Source organism: Malurus melanocephalus, unplaced genomic scaffold (assembly GCF_030028575.1).
Source record: "Malurus melanocephalus ecotype Western Australia unplaced genomic scaffold, MMel_1.1 scaffold_486, whole genome shotgun sequence".
Classification (NCBI taxonomy): domain Eukaryota; kingdom Metazoa; phylum Chordata; class Aves; order Passeriformes; family Maluridae; genus Malurus; species Malurus melanocephalus.
The window spans coordinates 415,696-427,205 of record NW_026623718.1 but is presented as its reverse complement, the minus strand read 5'-3'; the positions used below and the strand labels follow the sequence as shown (position 1 = coordinate 427,205).

Here is an 11,510-nt window from a genome sequence, read left to right as displayed (position 1 = left end):
ACCCTGGCACACCAGTGGAGCTGCCCAGCATATGAAAATATCTGCAACACACACCTGTGAAATGTCCCCATTATTCACAACTTTAATTTAACAGCCCTTGCTGCCCTGACACTGCTCTGTGACATGACTGGGCTGGCTCTGCCATTCYGCCCGGCTGTCACAGCTCTGTACACTACAAGTGACCACACACTGGTGGCACCGGTGACACAGGAACACACAGGACAAGCCACCCAGTCAGTTCCAACTTCAAAGCCAGGGCTAGCAAGCTGAGCTGCAGGGAGGCTCTTACTCAGATGCTGTGGGTGAAGTTATTTTCCTTCCCGCTGGAAGTGACTGTGTCCACAGAGGGATTAAATATTTGTTGGATTTTTGTGAGGTGATTAAACCCAGCACTCTCCCTGCCACAGAAAAGCCTCAAACAGGAAATCCCTGGCCCCAGGCTGTGAGTGCTGCAGCAACACTCCCGGCTGCTCCCTAATGGCCCCAAGGGCAGCAGGAATCTGACTAATCCTGACCCCACACAGCACGAGGTTCAACGCTGTGGGTCTTGGGAGCAAAGAGCGATGAAATGACCTTGACTGTGGAAGAAACAAACAGAGAGGGAAAGCACCAGGTCCGGCTGAAACTGCCCGTGCCTTTGCTTATCTAACACATCCTGGGTGTGTTCGAGTCCCARCATCATTAAACCGGGAAGGAAACACCAGCAGCTATTAATACCCGGGGGTGGAGGAGATCTGCCTTCCTAGAGGGGSACCCGCTTCTTGGTCAGATAGGAGAGGTCCTGGGGGCCTGGCTGGGGGCAGCAGGCAGTGGGGTAACAGTGCCACTTGCTGGTGACCGCCACAGCACCGGCTCGGCCTGAGACCCCGGGACAGGCAGGACAGCAGAGAGCAAACCCAGCCATGGCAGCGAGGGACAAAGCTACAGAGGCAGAGCAGGCAGCTCACACCGGGTGATGCCGTCTGGGAGCTTCAGGATAACTAGGGTGACCAAATCACAGAATATTCAAAGTTGGAAGGGACCACAACGATCAAGTGAATGGCCCACCCAGGGATGGAGCCCCAGCCCGGTGTTATCAGCACCACGCTCGGTCAGCGCTGCCGGGCACTGAGCCACCGCCGCAGCCCCGCTGGCAGCTGCTCCGCCCGTGACCCCGCGGGAGCGGCCACCGCAAATCCTGCGTGCCTGGCCGCCCCCACACCGCTGTGCCCCGCTCAGGAACGTGCCCCCGCAGCCCCCGCTCCTGTCCAGGGCCACCAGCAGGGCCCCAGTGGCCAGGGCAGACTGAGAACAGCCCAGCTGCCCGCAGCCCCCAGGCTCAGGCACAGCACCGCAATCAGGGTGACAGCAAGCTCTGACAAATCCCTCAGGATGAAATTCCAAGCAGAAGGGTGTTCCCCTGCCCAGTAGCAACTTCCAGGAATGAGAAACCAGGCCATTTTTTTAGCAGGAAAAGAAAGAAAAGTATTATTTTAAAAGAAGCTGTTTCTTGTGTGGCTGGCACAGGAACGTCACTGCTGCCTTTGGCCACGGTCACAGCTTCAGCCCCCAACTGCCACCTGCTCCCCAGGGCATGGCAGTGCCGTGTCCCTGACCTGACACCCTGTGCCACTGCAGGTGGCTTGCAAAGCCTTGAGGTGGTGGGCAGTGGACAGCCACAGGGCTGGGGTGAGCCAGCACCCACCCTGGGCCAGCAGCCACAGTCCCACAACAAGGACACACATCAGCTCATCCTGAGTATCAGTCTGAAATTCCTGCCAGGATCCTGCACAGCACCACAGATGGACACGAGAGGAAGGTGCCAGGGTAGCACAGAGGGACAAAGGCTGCAGCCCAGCACATCAGCCATGCCAGGTCCTCTGCCAAGGAAACTGCAGCACAGAGGGAGAGAAGCAACTGAAAAGTAAACTGGGAAAGTGACAGCGGGCACTGGGGAAAGCAGAACATGGGCAGAGAAAGGATGGGAAAGCTGGAATGGAAGCGGGGGTGATGGCTGGGCTCACAGGAGGGCATGGCCCATGGAAACCGAGCCCCATGGCTGAGGGACCCYATGGCAACAGCGGGGCAGGACAGGGCTCACTGCGGAGCTGGAGCACCACAGCACGGACAGTGCAGCSACTGACCAGCAAGGGTGCCACAGACAGAGGAAAACAGCCTCTGGAGGAGTCTGAGCAAGCCATGGAGCTGGCAGAAGGCACAGCTGTGCTTCCTGGAATCCTTTTGCAGGGATGCCCCCGTCGTGTCCTTCCGTTCCATGATGCAAACACCATCCCTGTGTTCTCCAGCCATGCACACGGGGAGGTTGTGTGACTGCACCAGATCCTCTCCCACACCAGTAACACAGTGCATGGAGCTTCCTCCGTCCCTCCCTGCCCTCTAGCGCTGGCGGTCCGGCGTGGGGCTCAGTGTGAAGTGGTCRCAGAGCAGGAGCAAGGCGTCAAAGCGCTGGAGCCGCTGCAGCGCCTGCGCCAGCAGCGGGACAGTGACGGCAGCTCCTGMGTAGGTGAAGTGTGTGACCAGCTGCTCGAAGCCCGAAATCCGTCCCAGCAGCTGCGGCATGAGCCCCAGCTCCAGCGCCACGTGGCTGAAGTTCTTCACGCCGTTCAAGGAAGGGTCCAACAAGAAGGCAAGAGACTGCACCAAGGAATGGGGCAGCTCCGCTATGGGGAGACCTGGGGGCAGCAACACAGCGAGGCAGCGTTAGAATCCATCCTACCCAGACAGGATGAGGGCAAGGGGAACAGCCAGCCCCCAGCCTCAGTCCTGCCCAGAGGTGAAGGGTMACCCTGCCAGGGCAGGAATCTCCTCCAACATCACTTTTAGAGCTCAGCAACATGGAGCTGGCTCAGTCCTGGGGAAGCTGGTGACTGGTGACACCTGCCCGCAGGCCACTCAAGGCAGCAGCGCAGAGAATGTGCCCTGTGGACCAGCACCAAGGCCACAAGTCAGGGAGTCCCTGGTGGGGACATGGGGGGCTTTGAGAGGAGTTCCATTCCAAGGACCTGCCTCTCTGATACTCTAGTGCTTGGAATACAAAGGTGAGACTGGAAGGCCGCTTACCCTTGGCTGTGCTGCTGATCTGAGTCACCAGGCTCTGGGCATCATCCACCTGGCAAGACAAAGACCCCAAGGTTGGTGGCAGTCAGCAATGCCTGGCACTGCTCCCAGGGCCATCACAGGGGCTCAGGGAATGCTGCTTCTCCTCCAGCCTTAATATGGCCACCCCATATTAACGTACTTCAGTCCACGTTCCTACCCCTACGCTGAGCCCAGCCCCTGTGCCCCAGCCTCAGGCAACTGGCAGCAGTTCCTTGGACTGGTGAGGATGGAGGAACTTACCGGCTGCTCCCCAGGTGGGATTTCAGCTGTGGGCAAGTGATGAGCACCCTCCTGCACCACAGTCCCGCTCTCTGCTGGAATCCTCCTCATGGCCCGGCTTGCCGCATCCTCCAGCCGCTCGCCACCCACAAACTCTGCCTGTGTGGAGAACTTCTGGAGATCCAGCTCAGTGCACTCCACTGGTGCATGTGGCCACTTGTGCTGCATCTCGGAGGCACAGGAGGAAAGGGGRGCCAGAGCCTCCACTGTGCCCGGCCGGCCCTGCCTGGGCGTGGGGGGTGGCAGGACCCCTTCCAGGCAGTCRCCGTGGCCCGAGGCCCGGATGAGGGGCTGGCTTTCCAGGAGGCTCCTGCCCAGCTGGGCCTTGGAGGCAGYGCTGACTGCAATGGCTGGTGGCAAATCCATCTCCTGCTGGAGAGAGGGGAGCTGCAGACCCACGGCTTCCCCGTCTGAAATGAACTGCACCACTTCCACGGGCCCTGGAAGCAGAAACCAGCACGGATCAGTGAAGCTCAACCACCCAGCTCTGTCCTTCCTGCCTAAGGGCATCTCCTCCTGGGAACATGTGTAGAGCCCAGCACCGCCCTCCCTCCCCCGGGAAGGCAGCAAGAGCAGGTACCTTCTGCCTGCCTGTAGCAAGGGCTCAGGTTCTTCACACCCAGGCAGCAGGGGCCAGACATCTGCTCCTCGCACAGGAACCTGCCGGGCGCTGCTGCCGTCGGGAAYGTTGCTCGCTGGCCCGAGAAGTTCTGAGTCCTCAGGAAGACTTGGAGGATAAAGGAGAAACAGCCTGAGCAAAGGCTTGGCTCGCTGCCCCGGCATGTTCTCAGCCCTGTGGTATGTCTGCCAGTGAGGAGCTGGGAGCCAGCAGCTCGTTGGCATGCTGCTGGATGCCATCCTGCCCCAGCCCTGGCCACTAAACCTACAGCCCTCTTCCTTCAGCAGCTAAGAGCCACTCAACTGGAGAAACCTCAGAAGGGAGGATTGCCAGTTCTGAGTATGAAATGGCCTTCTCCCCCTCCTGACGGCCCTACAAAGGAGGAAGGCTCCTCTGTGCCACTGAGTGGGCAAAGCACATGAGAGGTCCTGCAGGCACGAGAAGCAGGATGAGGGGTCTGCTCTGGAGCTGAGGTACAGCTGGGTCACTGCTGTGAAAGCAGCAAAGCACAGTGACAAGGGCCATGGGCACAGGTGAAAGGCACAGCAAGGAGAGAGCACCAACTCACCTCTCTGGCACTGGCTTTTCCAGAATCGCTTGCAGTAGATGATGGAGAGTGCCAGAAGCACCAGGACGATGATGACCAGGGCGCTGCTGGTCAGTGCGAGGAGGGCCGTGTCCTGTGGTGGCACAGTGGGGACAGCGACCTTCACCAGGTTTGTTCTGGACCGACCTGCAAACAGCCACAAAGYGCTGGAGCCAAACTCTGAGGCTTGGACCACCCCTTCCCTGCCCATTCCTGATCACCACAGAGCCCCCTGCAGTGGGGCCCATGCCACCGTGGGGACACCTACACTGCGGCTCGGAGGATGGCGTCTGCTTGGTGCAGGGAATGCACTGCTGCTCCAGCTGCCCGCTGATCTGTGCCTTCCGGTAAAACCTGCCAACAGAGAGAGGGAATTAGCACAACTCCTGGTCTCCAGCGAGCTCCCACCACCCTGCTGTGCAGCCAGCTGTGCCACCCACCCCACAGCAGAGGGGACAGCCTGATCTCACACTCCTGCCTGGCTGGCAACAGGAGCAACAGGGCTGTCACCACTGGCTGGAGCCCCACCACACCTACTTGTTCATGTCCAGCCATTTGTCAAGAGGGAACATCTTTCCAACAGGCCCCCCCTCCCACAGCTGCTGAAGGGGATTATAATCATTAATAGCTCCCCAAAGGGCCAGGAACACCCCAGCTACAGCTCTGTCCGAGAGGAGGCTCACACACCAGAGCCCTGATGCTGTTCTCAGGTCCCATGTCCTCAGTGGCCCCTCTGCCCACCCTGGTGTGCTCACCCCGGCAGGCACTCCCCGCAGACCGTGTTGGTCGTGGCTGTGCAGTTGGATTTCTGGAAGCGGTTGATGAGGGCRCAGGACAGGCAGCGCTCGCAGCGGTGATGTCCCCAGTGGTCCTTGAACTTCCTGGGAGGGCAGGGCACACACTGTGCGTCCCCGCCGCTGCCGTCACCGCAGTCCTGCAAGGCAGGGGTTGGGGGCACGGCTGTGGTGAGGGCTCCAGATGGCACTGAGGGCACCCCCTGCAGCAGAGCCCTGCTGGCACCCRCCCACGTGCAGCCCAGCCATGCAGTGTGACCTTGCTGGGGCTACAGACCACAGGATGTTTARACTTCCATYAGTAAAAAAGGAAATCAGGTTGCTYYTCGTGCTGCCTTAAATCCCTCACCACCTCCTGCTTCCATTGTCTCACCTCCTGGCAGGGTGAGTGAAACAATCCCATCCCTTGCTACTGAGTCTCAGCTCCTCCCAACATGCTGGGACCTAAGATCACCTTTCTGAAGGAAGGAAGGCTGGCAGAGGATTCACCCAGCTGTGCCACCCATTATGATGATTTCCGCTCCTCACACAGAAGTGAATTTACCTTGGAAAGCTCCTGCCCGGGCATGCACTTTCTGCAGGGGACGCATTTCTTCTGGTCATCCAGGTACTCGCTCTCTTGGCAGGCCATTATGCTGAGGAGGAGATGGGAGCTTGGGGAGGGGAGGAAGAGAAGGCAKAGGGATCACAGCCAGCCCAACACCTTTGGGATGAGCAGTGTCTTTGTCTCTGGGTGGACATTTCCACCAGGCCAGGATGGCAGCCGACACTGCTGAGCACCACGGGTGGGACTTGGGCAGGAGGAAATTGCTCCCTCCTCGTGGCTCCATCAGTTCTAGGCTTCCCAACAAGGCTGACAATGAACTGCCCCATTCTGCTGCCACCTCACAGCCTCACAACGMAGCAAATGGAATTTGAGTCACAGTATTGAGGTACTGACCACTAACTGCTCAGGTCACCACTGCATTCTGCCACAGCTCTGGGCACCTGATACAGTCAGGAGAGAGCTTGGCCCCACAAAGGCTCAGCAAAGCCCCAGCTTCAGGATCCAGCAGCCCAGCTCTGGCCAACRAGGCTGCACTGGTGTGACAGCACCAAATGCTGGCCAGCATCCCAACAAGAGCAAGCAGTTCAGACTGAAGCTATGAAAGCGAGCAATTTATTTGGAGTTTTGGGGCTGCCTGATTACTTCTGCACATTCTAGATGGGTTCTTCCYATGATGACAGAAAGGGAGTAAAATCTGCCCTCACTAGACCAAAAAATGCTTTTGCCATTACTTTCTGCAGAAAATCAGGAGAAAAACTGTTCAACCTGCCTTGGGAGCAAGTTCTGAACACCCACCAGGAATAGTGAACACWCTTTGGAGGGCACCACCCTGAACAGCCTGGGAGAACCTGGCACTTCCACTAGAACCATCCTCTGGGAGAGGAGCTTGGCCACACATCTGGCCCCTGCAAGGCTCTTGCAGCAGAGGGGGATCATCCACAGGACCCCCAGCCCCTCCTGCCGCAGCTCCTTCCCCTCCCACAGCAGCATTCCTCTGCCTAATCCCACCACTCCCTCGCCGGTGCCTTTTGGAAGCGGACACTTGGCTGGGCTCCGCCGGCTCTGGAGGGCCGAGATTCATGGGAGATGAGGTCTGAGCTCTGCCCAGACGAGCACAGAGCATGAGTCACCCTCACCCGCAGCTCCTGCTTGCAGCAGCACATGGGCTGACACCAGGAGCAGCAGCCAAGTCCGGGGGGACAGGCCAGGAGGAGCTGAGGGGACTAAATCTGTCTTGCAAGCATCTCAGGAGGGGCACAGGCACAGCTTATAATCAGCATAAAGGTTCCTGACACTGTTGAATTAAAAAAGATTTGTCACTGTCTCAGAAGGGGATGAAGAGGGAGCTCAGTGCCACTGCCCCAGAAACGCACAGRGTTTGGTGTCAGGGTTCAGCTACAGGCTGGGAAAATGAAAAGCAGGGAGACAGGTCCCAAATGGGTGACACATGACTGTTTTGGGGGGCTGGCACACCGGGCAGGTGTCACCCATCTGCTCTGGGAGGTCAGAGGCCTGAGCCCAAGCTCTTGGTGAGTTCAATACCCACAGCCCAGCTCACCCCTGCCAGCAGGTGCCTCTGCCTGATGCTCCAGTCTGGAGTTTGGGTCAGGCTTTTGCTCCTGATAAGARCACAAGATGAATGAAACAGAATTGCAGGCAATGGGAAAGGAGCCCAAATACCAGAGTGCAGAAAGCAAGGGATTGATTTTTTACCTGCTTTCCAAAGTGCTGTAGCACAAGGAAAAAAGCACTGGTTAAAAAAACCTCAACAAAACAAAACCCCCCRAACCAGCAGGATTTTCAGTGAAATGGTCCTGTGAACACAACTTGGCCACTTTCTCTCATGTATTTACAGAATTTCCCAGTCTTTCAAAGGGCCTGCAGCCGAGACAATGCCCTCAAAGCCCCCTCCCYGCAAGAACCCGGTTTAAAGCAGTTTGCCAAATACAGCAAGTTACACAGGCCAAAGGAATCCTGCATCAGAGCCACTCCAGCACAAGGACGTCTGCCAGGATGATGGAATCACTCAAGGAGGAGGAGACAGCCATCCTGACGTGCCAGCTGGATACTGGGCACAGAGCAGGTCTGCTGCTGCTCAAGTGTAACAATACAGGGAAAGAACACTTGGTTGAATATCTGGTGTGAAATTCAAGGCTGTGGGACACTTGCAYTTCTTATTTCAACACCTCCAGACCCAAGACACTTGATTTGTGCATGGAGGACACGTCTAAATCACCTGGTGCTGCCCTGAWGGCAGCAACCTTGGATCACCTAATGTGTGACTGAACCAACTGGTCTTACTRAGGCAAAAGGAAAAGCCAAAACCAACAACTCCCACCTCATTTGGAACCACAGGGAGTCACCCTGCGACTGCCAGAGCCGCACATTTTATCTGCCACAGGGACACACTATCGAGAGCACACAAGTGACACAGTATCAATATGCTCAAAAGATGGTGAAATAAAGGACCCCCTGCAATCAGAGCCAGATGCATGAGTTCTAACTTAAAAACATCATCAATTTGTTAAAGAAGTCTTTTACTGCCTTAAAGAGACATCCTGACCGAGSAGGAGAGAAGAATGGGCTCGGAAGTGCATCAGCCCTTCAGATACCAAAACCACAAGCTCCTGGATGAGTTTCACTGCATGAGATGAAATCGTTCCAGCACTGCCACAGCGTGAGCTGCAGTTCATCCCCCCTGTGACAACCCTACAGCTCAGCCATTGTCTTTCCTCTGTGAAAGTGTAATTTTCAAAAAAAATTAGGCGATACTGGAATCCAATCTATTTCTTCTTTGTGCAGCTAATGGATTCTGGTAGGAAAATGAGGGTGAGGAAAATAGTAAGTGAAAAGGTACAAAATGAAAGTAATCAGTGAAAACATTTTGCTGCTGTCCATTTCGCTCCCCATCTGTCCAGCAGATCCTGGGGCAGGGATGCAGGCAGGACAGGAGGAGATGGGGTGGGCTGCTTGCTGCCCCAGTTGCAGACTCTGTCCCCTCAAGCCATGGGKCTGTGCTTGCCTGGGACAGGAGGTGCCCAGACCCACCCTCAGGGGCTCTGACACCCACACCTGGCAGTGGATCTTCCACRTCAACACGTGAGCCAGCACATCACAGGAGATCCCCACTCTGCTGCAGSACTGACTGGCACAGTCAGGCAGCACTACGCCTCAGATGAGACACTTGTATACATTGGAACCTAAAAACAGAGAGCTGAAATCCTAAATAAGAACTTGAAGTGAAAAGCAAGGGGAAAAAAATGTTATCTGGAAAATATGAGTGCATGCCTCATGGCTGGCCACAGCCAGTTCCAGTCTCCTGCTCAGCCATTCCCTCCCCCTGGTCCAGGCAGCAGCTCCTTGTGCTACAAACCATKCTGGGAGAACCTCGGCAGCACTGGGACTCCTGTGGGCAAAGGGATTCTCACAGAAGAAAAAAAAAGGGGAAAAAAGGTGAAATCGGAGGCTTTCCACGTGGCTTGGAAATCAGCAGATTTCCCAATATGGACATTCTACACACACAATAGCCCACTAATTGTTTTATCTGGAGTGGCTGGGGACTTCAGTTTGCTTTAAGTGAAAGCACWGTGTGCTCGGGTGGGAGAGGAAGTGCTCCGGGCTGCTTTCACCCCTCTTTAGCACACAGCAGGAGTCCCCAGGGCACAGTGCCCACTTTCCAGTGATTTTTGCCAAGTTAGGGTTGTCCACCTTGGAAATCACGCTCTGCCTTACCAGGTATCTCAAGTAACACTTCCAAAGCTCCTATCAATTTGCATAAAACTTTGGATTTCCATCTGGTTTTCTTTGCCTCATAACTAATTCTTAGTAATTGACACTATCTTGCTGTAATAATCATTGAATCACTGAAGCCATAAAGTTCTCTGAGACCATGGAGTCCAACTGTTCCCCCAACCCAGGCCACCACTGTCCCCAAGTAACACATCCACACATCCATTAAATCCCCCCCAAACGGTGACTTCACCACTGCTTGTGCTAGGGCAAGAAATCTTTTGGGGAAGAAATTGCCCTTAACATGCAACCTAAACCTACCGCCYCYCGCAYCTGGCAGCTGCTCGTTTTTGGAAARGAAAGCCCAGGCGATGCTGGCGGCGGCGGGCCGGGTGCGGGGGCAGCGCTCTGCCCACGCGGGTGCCGGTCGTGGGAGCGGCCCGGAGAGCGCCGGCCGGGCTCACCCACCGCCCCCACCCCCGGACAGACCCCCGCAGCCCGGACAGACCCCCGCAGCCCCACCGAACCCCCGCAGCCCCGCCGGCGCCCCCGCCGCCCGCTCGGGGGAAGCGGCAGCGCGCCGGGATATGCCCGGGCACGTCCCAGCCAGGGGCTCCGCCGCGGCACGACCGCCCCGCATCACCCACCCGGCTCCCCCATCACCCCCCAGACTCTGGCTCCGGTCCCCACATCTCCCGGCCCCCGCACCCATCGGTCCGGTCCCGCCCGGCCCGGTACCGCCCGCGTTCGGAGATGATCACGGAACCGGCTACAGCCCACGTGTATCGCTGCCGCTGCGCCGCCGGGAGCGGGACCCGCCGCAGATCCCACCGGATCCCCCCGATCCCGCACCCGCCTCCGCCCGGCGGTGACACCGGCACCGGGGAGGTTCGGGATCGCCGCGGGCGGGCGGGCAGGTGCGCGAACCCCTCGGCTTACCTGTGTCCCGGTGCTAGAAGGACAGCGCGGACCGGGACCGGACCGGGACCGGAGAGCGGCGGCACCGGGAGAGACAGCGCGGACCCGGATCGGGACCGGACCGCCACYGACTCGGTGGCCCCGCGTGGAGCGGAGCGGGTCCAAGCCCCTCCCGTCCCGGGCACCGGGAGTGCCCCCGCGCCCCGCCCTGCAGCCCCCATTGGCGGCGCCGCTGGAACGGGGCGGTGCCGGGGAACGGCGCCGGCGGGGGCGGCCGGGGAGCGGCGGGGCCGGGGCTGGACCGGGGGGCGGTGGTGGGGCCGGGACCGGGGAACGGGCGGGACCGGAGCTCAGCGCCGCGCCGAGTCTGGGCTCGGCAATGACGGGGCATCTCACTGTCACTGTGAAACTGGAGAAATCCCGGGCTGTCGGGACCCAGTTCCCGAAGATCTGGGGTTATCCGGAACCCCAGGTATGGGCTGGAGGCTGAAGGAGCCCCGTGCCCGGCAGCCCCTCGCCAGCCGTGGGGGAACATACGCCAGAAAGGAATAAACTCAGCAGCTCTGGCTGTGGCTGTGCCACGCTCAGTGTGTGTCCGTGTGTGCGCCGTGTGTGTCCCGTGTGTGTCCCGTGTGTGTGCCGTGTGTGTGCCGTGTGTGTGCCGTGTGTGTGCCGTGTGTGTGCACCGTTTGTGCGGGAAGCACACACCGGCCACGGCCGGCCCCGTAACCGAGGGTTTCTCCCAGCTTTAGCTTTAACATCTCCCAGGAGTTGCCGTGACTGACCGTGAGTCCCCGGTTGGTTTTGGGGAGCCGCAATGGAGTTATCCCAAGATCGCCGTGCCGTCACTGACTCTACCCCTGTGTGAACCCAACCCGTGTGTGGAGCTGAGCCTCCCGGTGCAGGGCGAGTTGATTTTCCCAGTGACAGCCCTTCGTG

The 11,510-nt window shown here is 58.3% G+C and overlaps 1 protein-coding gene across 2 annotated transcripts; it reads right to left on the bottom strand.

Moving 5' to 3' along the window:
- Positions 1–1,995: 1,995 nt before the first annotated feature.
- EDA2R (ectodysplasin A2 receptor) lies at positions 1,996–10,783 on the bottom strand. Of its 2 annotated transcripts, none has more exons than XM_057381007.1 (9): positions 10,593–10,783; positions 5,922–6,030; positions 5,339–5,517; positions 4,852–4,937; positions 4,566–4,730; positions 3,959–4,105; positions 3,340–3,818; positions 3,061–3,109; positions 1,996–2,672 (listed from the first exon to the last, which is right to left on the bottom strand). In XM_057381007.1, the coding sequence occupies exons 2-9, from the start codon at positions 6,006–6,008 to the stop codon at positions 2,377–2,379; spliced, it is 1,488 nt and encodes a 495-aa protein (XP_057236990.1). In that variant the 5' UTR covers positions 6,009–6,030; positions 10,593–10,783; the 3' UTR covers positions 1,996–2,376. The 2 variants fall into 2 exon arrangements, with proteins under 2 accessions (XP_057236990.1, XP_057236991.1); XM_057381008.1 differs by having other exon boundaries at positions 5,922–6,012.
- Positions 10,784–11,510: the final 727 nt, after the last annotated feature.